This window comes from Pelobates fuscus, chromosome 3, assembly GCF_036172605.1.
Source record: "Pelobates fuscus isolate aPelFus1 chromosome 3, aPelFus1.pri, whole genome shotgun sequence".
Classification (NCBI taxonomy): Eukaryota; Metazoa; Chordata; class Amphibia; order Anura; family Pelobatidae; genus Pelobates; species Pelobates fuscus.
This window is the reverse complement of record NC_086319.1, coordinates 365089540-365111586: the sequence shown is the minus strand read 5'-3', so window position 1 is coordinate 365111586 and position 22047 is coordinate 365089540. Positions and strand designations below refer to the sequence as shown.

The 22047-nt window shown below is 41.8% G+C and overlaps 1 protein-coding gene across 1 annotated transcript in view; it reads right to left on the bottom strand.

The window, feature by feature from the left end:
- Positions 1-22047, bottom strand: part of ICE2 (interactor of little elongation complex ELL subunit 2) — a 99170-nt gene that overhangs the window by 10835 nt on the left and 66288 nt on the right. The window contains exon 14 of the mRNA XM_063449315.1: positions 15462-15717. Within this exon, the coding sequence (XP_063305385.1) occupies positions 15462-15717 (256 nt within the window). The remainder of the gene's footprint in view (positions 1-15461; positions 15718-22047) is intronic.

The window sequence follows — 22047 nt, the reverse complement described above, 5'->3', positions numbered from 1 at the left end:
AACAAGTCAGTAGCTCCTATGTAAAAAAAAAAAAAAAAAAAAGCAGAGTGAAAGTGATATACTACATAACTAAATAAGAGTCTAAGTAATGCATAATATGGCAGTGGGATAAAATAGTTGGATAACAAGGGGCCGTCGTTCAACACCTGATTTCGAGGCTTATGGCAGTGCAAGAGAGATCTGTTTACGTGCATAGAGTGGCCAGTTACTTATACGATCGAGAGGCAGCACAGCCCTCAATGAGTATGAGTGGAGCTCTGGTAAATAACCTATAGGAAGATCTGCCGAGAAGCCACATCACCATGCGCTTGCTCTGCTTGGCAGTCCAGCCTCACCCCAGTAAACTCTGAAATGGTGAAAATTCTCTATTCCAGTCACAGTGAAATGACCAAGTTTACAGTGAATGGAATAAATACATTTTAGTTTAATTTAGTTGCTTGGAATTACTTTATGTGTTTAGGGAGCAGGAGGTAGAAGTCCTGTCGAAGCCAGGAAACTGCAAGTGCCTTGCCGCAAAGTATGATCTCTAAAGGACCATTCGGCATTATTCCTAATCCAATCCCTACCCAAATTCCAAACTCTAATGTCAATCTCCATCAGCTATTCAGTAAATCCTAAATGTTATGCCAATACTAAACCCCAAAACAAACTACATTAAATAAAATAGATTTTGTAGTCTAAGTAGTGATGGTTATTCTAGGTTAATAATGTTTCGTCATTTGCTCAGATCTAATGTTCTAGATTCTCCCATTTCATATTCCAAAATTATTTTTTATTTTTTTTTTAAAATGACTCAAACCCTTATTTTTACTTTAGCTTTAAAACCTCTGACATTACGCTAGGCTAGGGTCTCAGCATGTTTATGCATATAAGCAGTACAAGGCTATGAGGTAATCTTTTAACTTTGTTACTAGGCTTGAACCCACCCATTTTCCAAAACGAGGGAGTTTACACTCATTTATAAGATTTGGGAAGGGGGTGGAGGTGGACTCTATATGACATTTTCTGATCATGTGAAAAGCAGGAGAACATTCATTCCTGATTGCTAGAGGGGAAGCAAATTACTATGTAGAATTAAGTTTTTAAACAGACAACCCAAAGCATTGTGGGAAACGCTCCAAAACTGGCCGAGCTAGAATCTGCCTGCCCTGGAGAATTGAATCAGCGAGCGTTGTGTTTAGTATCCAGCTATGACTTCATTCTTCCAATCTCAACAAAATAATGTGGATTCCCTTAACCTCCTCCTTTGATTTGGGGGAGGGAATGTGTTAGGCAAAGTAACTACTTAAACAATAGTTGTGAAATGATAATCTAAATAAAATAATTCAGCTGCATTTTAGTTGTTGTTTTTTTTCCAACTCTTACACACATTTGTGAGATGAATTAAACGAACATTTTGAAAAGTGGGTGGTGTGGGGCAAGCATTTCAAATAGTCAGACAGAGGCACCTTTGTTTTAGAGGGAGGAGTAGCAGCATGAGGTGTGCTGAGGGTAGGGCTATTTTAGAATATTTTAGGAGACTAGAACAAAACGACACTCATGGAAGTTTTTTTAAGATGTGGAGCTCTGATACAGTGAGCGACATAAGCAACATTCAGAGCTCCCAGGAAAAAATGAGAAGATGTGTGAAAATGGATTTAGGTCCTACAGAGGAACTTTGGGAGGTAAAGTGTGCCCATAGACCTATGTTCTCACTTTTTCCATCACTATTGTGGATAGATACATGAATACATCAAAAGTGTTCTAGTGGAAGCAGCATGTCATCTATTTAAGCTCTCTGAGCTGCTGCAGCAAGAGGGAACTGTATCTGCGTGAGCACAGTTCATCACACTAAACTGCTATAGTTTAAAACTAACTAGTATTCTTTGATCACAGTAACAATTTCCTCATCTTAAATGCTAAATATTAATATATGTTGCACAAGGTCTTTCAAATGTCTGGAAATCACCATAAGAGGCAATTATGTTCTTTCAGAACTGGAGGTGAAATTACTCGGGGCAATAGAAATATGCTAAAAGAGGTTGGGACACGGGTGTCTGGCATAAGCTCAGTTTGTATCAAACCGTTAAACTGTGTGATATAGATCCATGGGACAGTGCCAGGGGGCATTCTGGCACCATAACCACACTGTAGTTGTTCTGGTGCTTGACCCCAGATGGTGACTTCAGTTTTTGGTGTCCATTGGCCGCAGGGTGCGGGGGAAGATACGTTTTACTTACCTGAAGCTATAATTTGCGTCCACCTCTATCTGCAACCATTGATTTCTCTTTAGCCCCGGTCAGGAGCCCACGTCAGTGTTGCACTCTTGCGCATGCAGAGTAATATGGAAGACCTTGCGAGCCTCTGTAGATATTGTATTGAGATGAGCCCCAAAGAGTCCCAAACAGGGCAAATCACACAACAAGTGACAGAACAGAGGACAGGCCAGAGGTAGGCATTACAAGAAGAATATCCACAAAACTCTGCATATGGCTAGGCTGAAATGGGGACAAGGTGAGTATCTCTATATTTTACATTAAATAGGTGACAAAAAGGGACTTTAATGTGTCACATGGCACAAGAGTCAGAGCCTACCAACCCCAGCTGGGAACAAAAACAGTCTGTCGTGCAGAGATATCTGCCTGGCTGATCTAGGTATGCTTTTGTTGTCACTGTGGAAGTGTAGGTTGTATATCCTGTTGGCAGCAAAAATAAAGTTCAGTTGCGGTTTGTACCAAGAAAAGCTGGTTTGTCTTGCTTTTTCTCATAGGATATTGATATTCATTGTTCTCTATAGTGTAATTACTAATTATTGCCAGAGCGACTTAAAGCCCAGGTCTTAGCACTTATTATAGCTATCAGCTGTGCAAGTTAATGCAAGTATCCACGGACGATATTAGGCCTGAACTTCGGTAACAGAGACGCCAGGGCTGCATCCCCAGCGGTGGGATAACTTGCAGTACAGTAATCCGAAGAGGCTGAAGTTGACCCGACATGCTCACCAGAGCTCAGAGAGCTGCTGATGGATGCAACATGGCTGAGCATCAGAATGGAGTATCCGAACCACAACCAGAGGCTTCCTGCATCGCTCCTGTAGCGTAAACCTGAGCAATCAGACTGGCCCAGAGGATGCAGGACTACAGGTATGCCATAGGCGGACAAGTAAAAAAGAGGGAGCTGCTAGCAGTCGCAGTAGAGGACATGGCCTGAGAGGATCATGATCCTTAAGTGATTGTGACCCCAACTTTGGTTTCCCTATCTAGCCAGACAGAGGGTCCCCATCTTAAAGTATCAGTGCACAGCTTTTATAAGTTTGAAGATACGAAGGACGATATAGACAGATTCCTGCAGAACTTTGAGCGGCAATGTGAGCTCAATCGCTTGCCATCAGATGACTGGGTGTGGGTACTGAATGGGAGACCTACAGGAGGAGCCCTGCAGAACGATTCCAGATACAGGGTTAAGTTCCGGGAAATCCAGGTAACTCCAGAAGGCACCTACGCAGAGTGCGTGTGGAAGTTGGCATATGCCCTTGGACTGGAAGTGAAGTGCACTCCCGGGAGGACCGTAAGCAGATTGTGCTGATGGGGCAATTTTACTACTTCTTGCCGGCAGAGGTGCGACAGAAGTTCACTACAGCTGCTGCAGCCGCTAAGTCAGACCAGCACTTCGTTGACAGTCGTGAAAGAGTCCCCAGAATCTCTCCTCCAAGACAGAATCCTACAGAACCTGTATTCGTGTACCAAGGCTGCGGATAGTGGTAGCAGACCCTGCTCAACCGGTGGGCTCTGGGAAAGTCTGCATCCTAGAAAGGAAGAAATGGGGACTCTGGGCCCACAAAGAGTCCCGGGGCTAGGCACCACCATGTTTGCCATTGGTGTATTTTGTGAGAGACTGTCCCTCTCGGACCCGCGGTCCTTCTCCCCCTGCTCCACCTGTCCAGATGATGGGAGAGTGGGACCTAAGGAATATGTTGGGGCAGCAGAGGAAGCGGAGGTGGACCAGTACCAGGACTGTTTGGACTGGCCCACCGGGTCCCTGTGAGTGATGCCGGTACTGACCGTGCAGTGGCCTGGAGAAGACCTAAACCGCCACTGGTAAATGGCATGCCTGTAAAAGGACTGCGAACACTGGGGAATTCTTGACCATTGTTAAGCCTCATTTGCAGCGAGGTATTCCGTGCTTGCTCCAACCCTAAGTGATTGCCATCGCTGGTGGAGAGTGACTTGCTATTTCTGTGGTCCGTGTGTGGACTGAAAGGGTTGCCAGGCCTCCCTGTTGATGTGTTTTTGGGGAACAACCTGGGGCCCATGGAGAGCTACTTCCTCCAGATTGTAACCCGGCTCAGTTGGCAAAAGCAAAGAACTTGCCCCCCATACCATGGATTCCCTTCAGTCAAAGCTACTACACAGCCAATTCAGCGGCGTTCGAGGAGACCCAGGAAGCGCCCCACACAGACGTTCCGGTATCACTACCACAGGGCGGCCCCAGCAACCACTCTGAGGCTGTACCAAGGGTGCTGGACGCCGTCCGAGACAAGGATATAATTGTTGTGAACCCTCCCACTCAACTCACCGTACACAAAGGTGGCACTCCCACTCTGGCAAAGGACCTGGTATGTGAGGTGCCAGAACCAGGAGAGTTTGAGGGGCTATGTGAGATTGAGAGGAAGGCCTGGCTAGGAGAGGGAATTACGTGAGTGTGTGCAACATTCTGTGCCTGATCAAGGGTTGTCAAAGAAGTCATGTGAAAATGTACAAGAAAAGCCTTCCACGAAGAGGGCTGAATGAATTTGTGCCAATATGTAATACAAACAGAAGGGATTCAGCGCTTGTAGAGTACCGGTACAGTTGCGAAGGCAGCTTAATCACCAGAACTGGGTCTCTTTCTCAGCGAACACTCTAACAGCGACAACCCGACTAATTATACCAGCACGGCATTTCCTTTGGGCGCCTAACCATCGGGAGGCGAGGTTCACTCCGGACACTCAATGTCTTCCGTAGGGTTCGTGAACTGGAGGCAAACATGCCAAGCCCCAGTAGGTTAGACAGACACACGACATCCCCATGGGCACATGATATAAGAATAGTTACCAAAAAAAACGCGCTAAATCGATCTGTAAACATAAAAAACACACATAATAGTGCAGACCATCTAGTAATAATAATATGAGAAATGGGAGTGATAGGAGAAAAACTCACATGTCCCAGAGCCCTATCACCCCTGGCTCTGGGTTTGTAAGGCTCTTTGGAAGAGGGGATATCCCCACACTGCAGGATCTTCCACAGAATGTATCAGCTGGTAATTTCGTTTTGCTGTGTGTAGGAAAAAGAAGGGCAGGACCTCCAATTGAATAATATCACAATTCAATTTATTTGTACAAAAGAAGTTAAAAACCCTTACTTGGGATGTGGTGGGTATAAACTCACAGAGTCACCCACATAAAAGCATAAGACAAATATCCGAAAAACGCTTCCTGGTTGCAGTCCGGTCACGTGATCGCTTCCGGGTCCGCCCTCCAATGACGTCCGTGTGACTCGTTTCGCCCGCCTCCACAGGCTTCTTCCGACGACGTCAGGGGGTTCCAGTCTTCCTTTTGAGTTCACAGTGCCGCCCTTCTCTTGCTCCTATTGGCTGGGGGGCGTGGTTCCACACGATCTGTTGCTATCACTGTTCACTCCATATTCAATTACACACATATAGAATTCATTCTATTAAGTTAAACTTAACCCCTTGCAACAGCCAATTGGCTGCATCCTAACACACATTAAAAACGAAAATCAAAAATCCCCAAACTACTTTATTTCACAATTCCTACTCTGAGCAGTGATATTTCAAATGCAAACATGGGACATATCCAGATTATTCAGATTAATAGTTCTAAAGAAGTTTTTTCCAAGAGACATCTTCTGATTGTATTATATTCTATACTTAAAGGTATATACAGTGAAAAGTTGGTACCAATTCCTAAAGATTAAAATTAATGAAGAGAGAAGACATAGACTTTTTACAATATTATCCATAGAGATTAATGAAGGGAGAGGACATGAACTTATACAATATCGTCTCTACCAGATAGAATCAATGTTCATATTTAAAGACACTCTATTCATATATTAAATCCAAAATTAAAAAATATAATTATGTACATAATAAAATAAAATAATAAAAAAAAAAAAAAAAAAAGGGATAGAGATGCCTGTCAAGTGAAGGACAAGAAAACATAGAGAATTATTTGCAAAAAATGACAAATTATTTACAAAAAATGACAAACTTCAAATTCTCCGTTTAGACCTCTAGGGAACAGCGATTTAAATTTAAACACCCACCTCATTTCTTGTTTTGACAATTTATTGTCTAGATTCTCACCCCTCCAATTTCTACTAACTCTTTCTATCCCAATAAATTGTAATTTAGTGACATCTCCCTGATGTTTGTGAATGAAGTGGGAGGACAGGGGATGTTCCTTGAAACCTCTTCTTATATTGCGCACATGCTCCTCAATGCGAATATGCACTTGTCGGGTAGTTTTACCGACATAGTGCATATTGCACGGGCAAGTGAGGACGTAGATACAGTTAGTGGTGTGGCAAGTGATCAATTGTTTTACACTGTACGTTTGTTGTGTGTTTCCTCCTACCAATTCTCTTTTGACACATTTAGGGGCTCCCGTGGTCCTGCACGCCAGGCAGTATCCACATTGGAAAAAACCAACCTCTTGATTTAAAAAATTCTTATTTTGGTTTTCTTGTTTAAAGCTGCTCTTCACTAGGTGGCTCTTAATACTGGGCACCCCCCTATAGATGATCCTTGGTTTTTTTGGGACTATATTTTCCAACAGGGGGTCTTCCTTTAAAATAAACCAGTATTTTTGGATTATGTTGTTCAAATCCCTATTCTTCCCTGAATAGTCGAAGATCAAAGGGACTTCGTCACTCTTGATATTCTTTTTATTTTTGATCCTCTTACTTGACTTATCCAGTAGCTTTTTCCTCTCTATTTTTCCCACCTCCTTATGGGCCTTATCCAATAAAGTCCTGGGGTACTGTTTAACTGCAAATTGTTCTACCAGCTTATTGATTTGGATCTCACAGGTTTCCTCATTGGTGCAATTCCTTTTTAGCCTTAACATCTGTCCTTTGGGAATGTTATCCAACCACGGACCATAGTGACAGCTGTCATAAAATATGAAGCTGTTCACGTCCACCTTCTTGAAGAAGGTTTCTGTCTGTATTTGGTGATTGGAAACAAAAATATGTAAGTCCAAGAAATTGACCTGGCTATCACTATGATCCATAGTAAGCTGGATTCCCCATGAATTGGAGTTTAGATGTACCAAGAATGCAGTTAATTCCTCCACAGAGCCTCTCCATATCCAAAACAGATCGTCGATGTAACGGCGATAGGTGACCAGGTTCTGCACCCAGCCATGGTCACTATAAATATAGGACTCCTCCCAAAACGACATAAAGAGGTTCGCATAGCTGGGTGCGAACCTAGTCCCCATCGCCGTCCCAAGGATCTGTAAATAAAAAGAGTCTAGAAAGTGGAAATAATTGTTAGTCAGTATAAGATGGATGCCTTCTAGAATGAATGCTTGTTGGTCCACAGATAAACTAGAGGTGGACAAGAAGAATTTAACAGCCTCCATGCCCCTAGAATGCGGAATGATCGAGTAGAGTGATGACACATCCGCCGTTACGAGGATGTCCCCATCCATCCACTCGACCCCTTCCAATATTTGGAGAACTTGACTAGTATCTCTCAGATAGGCCTTTGTTTCCTTAACTAAGGGTTGCAGACATAAGTCTATGTATTCCGACAGGGGTGCTGACACTGAACCAATCCCAGAGATGATGGGCCTCCCTGGTGGTCTAGTTTCGTGTTTATCCAAAAGATTTTTTAGATTGGGAACACAAAAGAAAAGAGAGAATAAAACTAAACCTCCCAAGTTCCCCATTAAAAAGAAGAATAGAAAGAGAGGAACAAGAGGGGGAAATAAGATACAGAGAAGGAAAAAGGGGAAGGATATAGAAATTAAAGGAATATACAACCTCTCGAAACTTACACTAAATACCATGCAAAGTAGAGTATTAGCCAGGGGGATAAAATTCTGCCCAACAGCTAATGTGGACCATTTTTCGGTCTATATAGACCTTAAGAAATTCGTTAGAAAATTGTGTTTAAAACGTTTTTTTCGGGAGAAGGTGGACACTACTGATGAATTGAGAGGAGATGTACAATTTAAAGGGCATAATCTCACCTCACTTAAAAAGAAATCCACCTTCTTTCCGAAAAGTTGTAAGACGAAATCGATGGATGCTTTTGAGGAGTTGGTAATGCGGGAGGTGGAACGCATAAAAAGAATTAATAAGAACAGAATGAATCTAAGTAAGGAAGAACAACAGGCTCTGGCTGACTTGAGAGAAAATAAAGAGGTGATCATTAAACCGGCCGACAAGGGGGGTGGCATTGTCCTTATGGATAGGGAATATTATATAGAGGAATCATTGAGACAATTGAACGATGGCGTCACATACGAGAAACTAAAAGGTGACCCTACTAATGAGAAGAAGGATCTGTTTTTAAGCTTCTTGAATAAGGGTTTATCATCAGAGGTCATCTCTCAAACAGAGTATGAATATTTGGTTGTCACCTACCCCAAGATACCTGTATACTATTTTCTACCAAAGATTCATAAACACGAAACTAGACCACCAGGGAGGCCCATCATCTCTGGGATTGGTTCAGTGTCAGCACCCCTGTCGGAATACATAGACTTATGTCTGCAACCCTTAGTTAAGGAAACAAAGGCCTATCTGAGAGATACTAGTCAAGTTCTCCAAATATTGGAAGGGGTCGAGTGGATGGATGGGGACATCCTCGTAACGGCGGATGTGTCATCACTCTACTCGATCATTCCGCATTCTAGGGGCATGGAGGCTGTTAAATTCTTCTTGTCCACCTCTAGTTTATCTGTGGACCAACAAGCATTCATTCTAGAAGGCATCCATCTTATACTGACTAACAATTATTTCCACTTTCTAGACTCTTTTTATTTACAGATCCTTGGGACGGCGATGGGGACTAGGTTCGCACCCAGCTATGCGAACCTCTTTATGTCGTTTTGGGAGGAGTCCTATATTTATAGTGACCATGGCTGGGTGCAGAACCTGGTCACCTATCGCCGTTACATCGACGATCTGTTTTGGATATGGAGAGGCTCTGTGGAGGAATTAACTGCATTCTTGGTACATCTAAACTCCAATTCATGGGGAATCCAGCTTACTATGGATCATAGTGATAGCCAGGTCAATTTCTTGGACTTACATATTTTTGTTTCCAATCACCAAATACAGACAGAAACCTTCTTCAAGAAGGTGGACGTGAACAGCTTCATATTTTATGACAGCTGTCACTATGGTCCGTGGTTGGATAACATTCCCAAAGGACAGATGTTAAGGCTAAAAAGGAATTGCACCAATGAGGAAACCTGTGAGATCCAAATCAATAAGCTGGTAGAACAATTTGCAGTTAAACAGTACCCCAGGACTTTATTGGATAAGGCCCATAAGGAGGTGGGAAAAATAGAGAGGAAAAAGCTACTGGATAAGTCAAGTAAGAGGATCAAAAATAAAAAGAATATCAAGAGTGACGAAGTCCCTTTGATCTTCGACTATTCAGGGAAGAATAGGGATTTGAACAACATAATCCAAAAATACTGGTTTATTTTAAAGGAAGACCCCCTGTTGGAAAATATAGTCCCAAAAAAACCAAGGATCATCTATAGGGGGGTGCCCAGTATTAAGAGCCACCTAGTGAAGAGCAGCTTTAAACAAGAAAACCAAAATAAGAATTTTTTAAATCAAGAGGTTGGTTTTTTCCAATGTGGATACTGCCTGGCGTGCAGGACCACGGGAGCCCCTAAATGTGTCAAAAGAGAATTGGTAGGAGGAAACACACAACAAACGTACAGTGTAAAACAATTGATCACTTGCCACACCACTAACTGTATCTACGTCCTCACTTGCCCGTGCAATATGCACTATGTCGGTAAAACTACCCGACAAGTGCATATTCGCATTGAGGAGCATGTGCGCAATATAAGAAGAGGTTTCAAGGAACATCCCCTGTCCTCCCACTTCATTCACAAACATCAGGGAGATGTCACTAAATTACAATTTATTGGGATAGAAAGAGTTAGTAGAAATTGGAGGGGTGAGAATCTAGACAATAAATTGTCAAAACAAGAAATGAGGTGGGTGTTTAAATTAAAATCGCTGTTCCCTAGAGGTCTAAACGGAGAATTTGAAGTTTGTCATTTTTTGTAAATAATTTGTCATTTTTTGCAAATAATTCTCTATGTTTTCTTGTCCTTCACTTGACAGGCATCTCTATCCCTTTTTTTTTTTTTTTTTTTTTTTATTATTTTATTTTATTATGTACATAATTATATTTTTTAATTTTGGATTTAATATATGAATAGAGTGTCTTTAAATATGAACATTGATTCTATCTGGTAGAGACGATATTGTATAAGTTCATGTCCTCTCCCTTCATTAATCTCTATGGATAATATTGTAAAAAGTCTATGTCTTCTCTCTTCATTAATTTTAATCTTTAGGAATTGGTACCAACTTTTCACTGTATATACCTTTAAGTATAGAATATAATACAATCAGAAGATGTCTCTTGGAAAAAACTTCTTTAGAACTATTAATCTGAATAATCTGGATATGTCCCATGTTTGCATTTGAAATATCACTGCTCAGAGTAGGAATTGTGAAATAAAGTAGTTTGGGGATTTTTGATTTTCGTTTTTAATGTGTGTTAGGATGCAGCCAATTGGCTGTTGCAAGGGGTTAAGTTTAACTTAATAGAATGAATTCTATATGTGTGTAATTGAATATGGAGTGAACAGTGATAGCAACAGATCGTGTGGAACCACGCCCCCCAGCCAATAGGAGCAAGAGAAGGGCGGCACTGTGAACTCAAAAGGAAGACTGGAACCCCCTGACGTCGTCGGAAGAAGCCTGTGGAGGCGGGCGAAACGCGTCACACGGACGTCATTGGAGGGCGGACCCGGAAGCGATCACGTGACCGGACTGCAACCAGGAAGCGTTTTTCGGATATTTGTCTTATGCTTTTATGTGGGTGACTCTGCGAGTTTATACCCACCACATCCCAAGTAAGGGTTTTTAACTTCTTTTGTACAAATAAATTGAATTGTGATATTATTCAATTGGAGGTCCTGCCCTTCTTTTTCCTACACACAGCAAAACGAAATTACCAGCTGATACATTCTGTGGAAGATCCTGCAGTGTGGGGATATCCCCTCTTCCAAAGAGCCTTACAAACCCAGAGCCAGGGGTGATAGGGCTCTGGGACATGTGAGTTTTTCTCCTATCACTCCCATTTCTCATATTATTATTACTAGATGGTCTGCACTATTATGTGTGTTTTTTATGTTTACAGATCGATTTAGCGCGTTTTTTTTGGTAACTATTATTGTGCTTTTCACACATTTTGTTGTGCATTGTATTTTGAAACGCTGCCATATTGTCTGTATGGGACTCTAGCGCTCACTCTTTTGGTTATTGTACATGATATAAGAAAGACAATAGGTGGTGAGAACAGACGAGTTTCCGCGGACGAAGACGAGCAACCCACATGACCCGCACTACACCGGGACACCTGACACATGCTACAAACATATATAGGGAAAAGGCAGGGGGATCCCGGGGAGGTAAGAAGGGGGCATACTCCCTTCACTCTTCAAATGAGATGCAGTGGTCCACAGCAAGCTAGATAACTAGAGGTCATGCAAAACAAAGTTCAACAACCAATGCATGAACATACCCAGCCACCTAATCCCTGATGTGTATTCCTAAATGTGGGGAGCAAGCTGAAAAATTTACCCACTTGGGTGTATCTACCTTAAAGCGTTATGTACCTTAGAGCGTTGTTTAAACACTACTCTTTCCTTTCTTTCTGTATCACCTAATGTTTTGAAAAATATTCTAATAAACAAAGTGACAAAAAACAAACAAAATCCGGTAGAAAATGTAAAAAGTAGAAGTGTAGGTGCAGTGCCTAGGATGTCTTTGAGGGTATATGCCAAAAAAACAAGAAGGAGAGAAACTTATAGTGTATAATGGAAAATATAAAGAAGAAAAGATAAAATAAGTTCACTCACACTTTGCATGAGCTTATGTTCAGCTCCAACTTGATAACTTGGGGTAAATGATCCCCCACATTATAGGGATATAATGTGGTACAAGATCTGCAGAAACACCGGGGCTGTATCGTCACAGAATACATCATGTATCTTTGTGATTTATGATGTACTTAAAAATATATGAGCGCCATTTCAGGTAAGTTACATTTTTCTTAACAGGTTTACTTTAAGTGAATATTGCAGGGTGACAGCCCATTCAATGGGAACACAGTATCAGAGTGGTAGTAACGAATTCATAGCTACTAATGGCCTTTTAGGGCCTGTGTGATATATTACAGACTACATATCCAAGTGATACACAACCTAACTAACCTCGAAGCTGAATTGTTATCCTTTTGTATCTTATAGCAGTGTTTCCCAACCAAGTCCTCAAGGCACACCTACCAGTCCAGGATTTAAGGATTACCCAGTTTTGTCTAAGGTGCTTTTTTCTTTTTTTTTCTAAAAACACCTTAGACAAAACTGGGTAATCCTTAAATCCTGGACTGGGATGTGTGCCTTGAGGACTGGGTTGGGAAACACTGTCTTATAGAACAGAACTTAGGGTGAAGTTGTAGTTTGCTGAAACATTTTCCATCAAATCTTGCTGCTCAATTTAATTTTTTTTTCTATAACAGGAGCTTATTTAGATCCATGAGGTTTTAGTTCAGTTAATAATAGCTAAAGTGATGTCATTATTTGACAAATACTACGTACACACTGCTTATAGGAAAATATACAATACATAAAATGATATATATATATATATAATCTAAAATCTGTAAATGATGCAAATATAATGGTTTACTGTAAAGTACTAATAATCTTCACAAATAAATTGCAAATAAATTGTAAAATTGTAAATAAACAAATACATTGGGAAAGCTTGTGCACTATTTAATGTGATATTTTATATAGCTATGTAATGTTCTACCCTTTACTTACCCTTATCAATCCTTAATAAATGATTAAAGAGTGGTTTATTGTTTACGGTAAAGAAACCAATTTATCTCCTCTTATTAACCTCATAATAAGCATTTGGGTCTTATATTTATATCTGGAATCTTCATTACTGTTCTGTCAATATATATTTAGAGTTGATTCACATTTTTATTACTTTCTATAGAAAATACCTAAAGGGACATCGTAAGCACACAACTACCTTACTTCGTGTCTCCAGAAAAAAAAAATACCCCAAAAACCATATCCCGCCTTTGCTGCAATACCCCAGGAGTGGAATCTTCTCTCAAGAAACCAGGAAGTGTCTCTGCTAATCCAAATATTCTCTTATCCTATCCTCTTATCCTCTCCTATTTTTAATGGGAGCAGTTTATATCCCATAAACTCTTGCCCTGCACAGTTCCATTCCACAGTAAGGTGAAGTGGGAGCTGCAACACTGATCACGGAGAGATCCATTCACAGTTTTTAATACAGTCATACAGCCTGGCTCAAACTCATTCACAATAAGCTGATAAGAAGCCTGTAATGTCGGAAGAGACTTGTATATCCATATAGTTACCTGGGATGCATTCTATGACCTCTCTTACACAGTGTTAATTTTGTCGACTAACAATTTAAGTCGACTAAAACAATTCAGATGACTAAAATACAACCAAAACTAAAATGGCTTTTTAGTCAAAAGACTATGACTAAAGCTAAATTGAAATTTGCTGCCAAACTTAACACTGCACGGAGGGGCTGTGTAAGGGGCAAGAGAAAAATATCAGGGCTTGGGAGAGACACACCTAGAGGGGCTGGGAAAGGGACAAAAGAGACAGACTAGGGCTTGAGAGAGAGAGACACCTAGAGGGGCTGGGAGGATATAAAGACACAGAGGGGCTGGGGAAGGGGCAAAAAAGTCCAAAAGAGGCTTTAACTAAACCCATTAGATTTTAGTCATGTCGACTAATATCTCCAGTAGATTTAGTCGACTAAAACACAACTAAAACGGCTTTTTATCAAAAGACTAAACTAAATTGAAATTTGCTGCAAAAATGAACACTGCTCTTGAGGTTGTCTTACAGCAGCACTGATTTTGTAAACTGCGTTTAGGGAGACACGGGTTGGGGACATCGCAGCACCATAACCTATGCAAAGATACACTATCAGTCTAGGTTAAATAGAGGAAAATTTTCTGGTGGGTTTATCAAGGAATTATGGGTTCCTGCTCTGTATATCTGTATATATATATATATATATATATATATATATATATATATATAAATAAATAATTTAATTGCGACACACAGTTTTTTTTTTGTCAAACATTAGATATTTTCTCCCCCTCCCCGTGTACATTAGGTATGTTTAGAGGTGACATAGGACTAGATTGTCCCTTCATTCTGAACAAACTCGATTCACTCTTTTTCAATGAAATATATAGATAAAACATTAAAATGTATGCAAACACTAAATGAAAATAAACAATGTTTAACTCCCAGAAACCCCTGCTTTACAGGCTCTCAGGATACTAGAAGAAATTATAAAGAGATAGGGAGACACACCTTGCTGAGTCTATGTAGGGACTAAGGACAGGGGACTTCCTTACATATAACTAGTGGGAAGAATGTCATTATGGTGCATGGAGTGTCCTACATTTGTAATGAACATAAAAAATTAATAAGGGACACTCTAATAACAGAACTGTTTCAGCTCAGCGCAGTAATTATGAATAGTCAGCCCAAACCCAGCAGTCTTTACCCATAACTGTTGGCCACATTGGATAAACTCGACACTAATAATGTGGAAGTGTAAATTCCTCATTATCAATTCAACCATGGAGGGGGTGGTCACTGTGTGTTGGGTAACACCCTGTTTTGTTTTTTGTCCAACAATGTTTAAAAATAACTGGGATCTAAATGGGGTAATATTGAACAGATTGTAGGAAAATAAATTAACAATGAACTATTGTTCCTAGAGATAGATATCGGCTATACCTCACTGGCAGGGCCAAACAAGGCTGAAACCATCATTTGGGGTTGCTGTATCTCTCGTGCAGAGAGAGCCGGCCTGCATTTCGGATCTGGACCACCCTTTTGGGTGGGATCAGTCTAAAATGCAAATGGCCCAGGTTTTTTTTGTAATGGCACAAGGTGAGCTAAAACCAGCTTGAGATCAGAGCAGGGACCCACCAAAGGGCTGGATATTTCAGCTGTTGCCCGTTCTCTGTACCCTCTTGCACCCAGTTTTAATAAACTTTATTGGTTCTCTATCACTAGCGCTTTTAAAATGGTGGGCAGGGATTCTGTATCATTTAAGAAGTACCTTAACATGTCCTGTATTCCCATAATTCATTGCTGGAAAAGTGCAAGGAGGCCATCCGTGACGAGCGTGGTACGGCAACAGGAGTTTAGGATCCAAGGGCACCCAGGGTACAGATAGGGAGGAAGGAGGTTTAGGGAGGTGACTGTGGGCCTGATGTAGGTTATAAGAGCCTCTACCGTTTTGTGAGAGGCCCTTGTAGATACTGACAGAAGAGTCTCTTGAAGAATGACTCAGAAGGTAAGAGCCGTCCTGGAGACTAAAAAAAAAAAACAAAAAAAAAAACAAATAAGTAAATTAATACAAAATTGAAAACACGGATTAAAAATTACAGCAAAAACAACAAGTGCAAACTGTCTCGCCTAGGGTGCATAATTCGTTATTGCACTATGGAATATTATCCTTTAATGTAATTGGTGTAGTGCATGTCTGGTAGAGATGGAACTACAAAAGGGGTTCATTTGATTGTATGAAAGGTCAGATGACACATTCCTAAATTGCATAGGAATGTGAAAAGGGTTTTACCATATGGATGGATCCTGTGAATAATCAAAGGCTCTGCAACGTGTGAGATTCTACACTTGAACAGCCTGAATGTCTGGCTTCAGCCATATGGCCTGTACTTCTTAATTGATAAGTCAGTCTCTTCGATATCTTAATGGCCATTAGCCTTGTTCCAGTATCATATCCAAAAGAAAAAACATTAATATTTACCCACAGAATAATAATTCATTATTTTTGTTATATTTGGAATGTGTTATATATTGACATGTGACAAGCGCCATCTTCTAAACAAGCCTAAACATGTTTGGGGTGTGTATATATATATATATATATATATATATATATATATATATATATATATATATATCCATATCCGCTATATTGGGTCGCAAGTAAGGTGTGTGACATATGGAATATAAAATATGGAATATAAAATATGGAATATAAAATACCCCTTCCTGTCTCATTGGAAATTCCTGGATCTAATGTCTAGTGTAGGACTCACCTTTTGATGCTTGCCTTGACGTGGCAGGTGAGCTTATATTCAAAAGAGCCTCCATTTAGTTTAAATGTACATAGGGATTTGGGCCAGAGCGCAGGTGACGTTCTTTGTTTTTACTACGTATTTGGAGCTGATGGATACTAAGCTACTGCTGCTTTAAGCGTGGTGCTTTATTTTTGTGTTTGTATTTGATGTTTGTATCACACAGCTATGTTACATTGCTGCCAGCCACCCCATGTTTGTCTTAAGAGTTTAAAAGTATGTAGGGGCAGCACCCTTTCCTGTCTCAACAGATAAATTTGCCTTTTAGCTGATACCAGCAAGGTGATTTGTATGTGTTATAGCCCTCTTTAGGGTAAATAAGTTTGTAGGGGTTTATAAAATACCTCTTCATGTCTCATTAGAGACGTTTACCTTTGTCTGATACCAGCAAAGTTTATTGTATGTGTAGAAGCCCTATAACGGGTTAAAGGTGAAACCGTTTATAAAATACCCCTTCCTGTCTCATTGGAGATTCTTGGCTCATATCAGCAAATCTAATGGCTACTGTAGGACTCCCCTTGACGTGGCAGGTGAGCTTATATTCAAATGGCCATTGGAATAAAACTAAAGAGCCTTCATTTCGTTTAAATGTGCATAGGGATTTAGGCCAGAGCGCAGGTAACGTTCTTTGTTTTTAGAGACTAAGCTACTGTTGCTGTAAGCGCAGTGCTTTATTTTTGTGTTTGTATATCTATGAAATGGAAAAATAATAAATTCGTAGATGCATTTATTATTTCTGTGGTAGGTACATAAGAGAAGATAGAACCAAATGTTTCCATTTGAATTAATGTGGGTCTGGACACAAGGGGGTGGTCACTTAGTGTATCTATAGATACACCTTAAAGCTACCTCTGGGTTAGGCCTGCTAATCCACACGGTACATCTCTAGTGATAATGGCAATACATTTTATGGACACATAGCTCAGCATGGCCCAAAATGCCAAGTTGGAGAATGTTTCCAAATCTCCCATTTTTACCTAAATTAGAAATTTCTACTCAATTCTCTGATAAGTGAATAAATACTTAAAGGGACGCTCTGGTCACCATAACAACTTCCTCTAAATTAAGTTGGTCTGGTGCCAGGAGATTCTTGGGCGCACTATTCTCTTAAGGGGTTAAATTGTTCTTTAATGGCTTAACCCCAAAATGCTGCTCCAGAGACGATCGTCAGATGTCCCAGGTGGGATTCAGCTTCTGAATCCGCAGGTAGTATAGCCTCTACTTTAGCATAAAGTGATTTTGGTACTTCTTCTGTTCCTTTAAATTCACAGAAGTAGGGGTCTTAATAAATATTATAAATGTGCATTCATGTCAGCATATTAAAAACACCATAAATAGTGAACTTTATTAATATGAACCTGCATATCCGAGTAAAGATGAATATCTGCAGGTGTGCAAACTCATGAAAACCTTATAATATAAATAATGGACTTCATCATTTGGTCTTTATCTGCAGCACAGACCTAACTTGACTTATTTAGAATCAATTTAACCCCTTAAGGACACATGACATGTGTGACATGTCATGATTCCCTTTTATTCCAGAAGTTTGGTCCTTAAGGGGTTAATGTCATATTGTCTTAACAATCTAACACCTTAAAATGGGAAAATCATCAAATCTCTGAAAATTACTACATAATAATATAACGTGTGTTGACCTTATCCCCCAATGTGTGTTAAGTAAAGGGGATAAGTTAAGTGAATACTAAAAATAATGTCAGTGAATGTGTCCCTTTAAGACACTATGCAGTCTTGCAGCTACTAAATGTTGTTTCTGATTTAAGATCCTTAAAGGGACACATTTCGGGCACAAATCCAACATAAGTGCTTTTAACTGGTTTTGGACACACGTACAGGTATAGTGTATTGTGCTGTTTTTTTTATAAAGGAGTATATAATCATTGTTATCCTTATGGGGTTAATATATGATAAAGAGCAAGCCTATATCAGATCTGTCAAGTACCACCTATGGGGGAAGAAGGACTATTAAACAAATGTACTGCTTCCTTGTAATTCAGCCCAACATACAGAATTATTTTTCATCTTAAGGATTCCAAATACCATCTCTATTTCAGAGAAATTCATATCCGGTTTCCATACTGTTTGCTCTAGACTTGCTCTGTTTGAAATTCTCATTATAAATAATTTAGCACCGGGATAATTTGGGTAAAAATCAATAATGAAGCTCTCAGCGTGGCTGCAGTGATATCTACCATTCAACAAAGACAGTCATGTCATCACGTTATTTATTTTTCAACTTACTGGAAATGCAGACATTCCTAACTGATCCTTTGTCAAAATGGAACCAATAGATTATTCCAGCAGGAGGAAAAAACAAACAAACCCTCTTTAGATTAAAAACTAGTGTCAAATATTAAGTGAGAATCCAAAGGCGTTTATTAACTAAACACCAAATCGTAATGAAAACTGAATCGTAAAAAAGGTTGATTGTGAAATTTCCACAACTCACTGAGAGAGTCACAGTATGAGAGTAATGGTGTGTGTATATATATGCCAGAAAAGATCACATTATATGTAAAGAGATAACAAGTCACCTGAGTGTAGATCATAAGACATTAAGAGAATATATCATTTGTGTAGAGAGAGAGAAAATAAAAAAAAAAAGACAGCAGTAAATATGAATATATTAAAAATTAGACAATAAAACTCTGAAATTTGAAAAGTTCTACAAAAATGAACTCACCCGGGGGCCTGGACGACATGGCAGCTGGACGTGCCTCATGAGAGCTCTGAGCTCAAACTCAGTAATTTAGCCTGATTACAGCTACCCAGCCAGCTAACAAAACCACAAATCGGGACCTACCTGCTTCTGGGGCCAGCCGAGGATCCCGGGTTCACTGCCTGCGGGTGCACGGCACATCCGACGGAGCTGGTGGGAGAGAGGCCTAGCAAGGTCACCGGACGGGTGGAGCGGCCGATCCCCCGCTCTGAGAGACCAACGCTGTGCCCTTCCAAGTTTGCCTCTCAGCCATGTTCCCCCCCCCCCCCTATGGACCGGCGGGGGTCATCCCGGTCCACCCTGGTGTCAGGATCGGGACAGGGATCCAAGACGCAGAGTACGAACAGGAGAGATGTACGTATACCGGACCTTAGAATGGCCGGACTAACGTACGGAGAAAGCAGAGAATAGTCAGAGACAAGCCGGGGTCGAGGGAACGAGAGGACAGGTAAGCGAGAGACAAGCCGAGGTCAAAGGACACGAGAGGTAAACAGGAACGATAGTACAAGCCGAGTCAAAACCAGATAGCACGATAAACATGAGAGCACTGAGGAACCAGAGAAGCTAGAACCACGACAGGCCAATGAACCATTACCCACATCCCGCTTTTATACCCTGGTTCTCTAAATCATGGCTCCGCCCTTGCCGAGCCCTGATTCGTTGTTCCGAACCAGATTGACAGGCCGGGATGTGATTGCCGTCATGACGTCGGCTCCTGAGCGTCGTGTCATAAAAGGGAGTGGGGTTCTCGCGGCCGGCGTGAGAATGACTATGAGAGCTGTGAGGATTAGATGAATCAGCCCCGCTGAGAGAACGGACGTCGGGAAGTCTAACCTCCTCCGAGGTAGAGACTTCAGGTACCCTGACAGTACCCCCCCCTTCAGAAACGCCCACCGGGCGGAAGGAACCGGGGCGAGAAGGAAAGCGAGCATGAAAAGCCCTGAGAAGGCGAGGAGCATGCACATACTCCTGGGCCACCCAAGACCTCTCTTCAGGACCATATCCTTTCCAGTCCACAAGATATTGCACCTTCCCCCGAGAAATCCGAGAATTGAGAATGGAATTGATCTCATACTCCTCCTGACCCTCAACCTGGACAGGACGAGGGGACGGCACAGTGGAGGAAAATCTGTTACATACCAAAGGCTTCAATAAAGAAACATGAAAGGAGTTCGGGATGCGTAAAGCAGGCGGAAGGGCCAGACGATATGCAACAGGATTTATCCGAGACAGAACCCTGTAAGGACCTATGAAACGAGGAGCAAATTTCATGGAAGGAACTTTCAAGCGGATGTTTCTGGTACTCAACCATACCCTATCGCCCGGAGAGAATACAGGAGCCACCCTTCTGCGTTTGTCAGCGTGTTGTTTGGACAACATGGAATTATGAACAAGGATTTGTCGAGTCTGATCCCACAACTTTCTCAGATTGGCAACATGAATATCAACCGACGGTATCCCCTGGGAGGGGGAGGCCGACGGAAGAACGGAAGGATGGAAGCCATAATTCATGAAAAAGGGGCTAGAGGGGGGCGGGGCCTGACTGTAATGGAGGAAGGTTGCATCTCTACCGAGCTCCTCCATAAGCTTGCTATACATGACTTATTGTGACCGTCCTGGTTCGTAACTCATCGACCCTTGGAGAGATTCATATCCCCCGATTTTCTCGACACTCCTGGAATCAGTATGGGGCTCCTTGCAGACTCACACAATCCTCCAGAACGCATGAGGCCTACAGCGCACCGGGCGGGAGAGGCGGCCGCTCTCCTGGCTCGGAAGTGCAAAGACGGAACCACTGCAGACCACGAGCCCTGTCGCCCCCCCCTCTGGACCGGCGGGGGTGATCCCGGTCCGCCCCTGGAGGGCAATCAAGACCCAGAAGGAGAGTGGGGTGAAGCGCGGCACAATGGTGGGGTCCACGGCAACTCACCAAACATGGCAGAGGCCACGTGTTGCCCTACCTCAAGCGACATTGAAAACAGGCTGGACAGACTCTTCGAAGCTTTCTGGCAGAAGCTGGAACGAAGAATGCGCCAAAATGCCCGAATACAGCCCAGTGGTCCCCCACAACACCAGCCAGCAATACATGTAGGCCGGCAGCCACCAGAGCTCCCTGTACGGAAGGCCCAAACATGGCGGCAGGTCAGAAGGGGAAACCCACTGAAACGCACGGCACCTCCGCACAGCAAACAGCAGCGACCCACACCAGAGCCTCAAGAAAAGAGGGAAGCATATCAAGTCCGGATCCCTGTGCAAAAGGTCCAAACTTGGCAGCAGGTCGGAAGGGTAAGCCCACCGAAACGCATTACACCTCAACACAGCAAACGACAGCGACCCACAGCAGGCCCTCCAGAAACAAGGAAGACATCACAAGAAGTCCAGATCCAGGCGTATGTCCTCTCCCACCACCCTCCACGGCTTGCTGGCCTGAAGACTCACTCAGCAGTGCTGACCCGGGTTTTACCCATAGCGGGTATCGGATGAATTGGGACATAAGGACTGAGCTGTACAGCACCCCCGTTGTTTCAGCTTACCATTCCCAGCTCATACAAGAGAGGGGGCCATGCCGTGGTGTGGTATTGGAGCACTACCAAGAACTGATGTTATATGTAAATACCTTGCTTCTCTTTACTTTCTTTCCTCGCAGTCTGGTTTGGCCCTAGCCTACCTGTAACCCTAAGCATAGACCAAAAACGTTTTATTTTATTTTATTTTTATTTCTTTTTTATCAAAGCTTTCAATGTTTAGACCACTGTCTAGCCAATGCATGCCTATATATAGCGCAGTTGAAAGTAACAAAG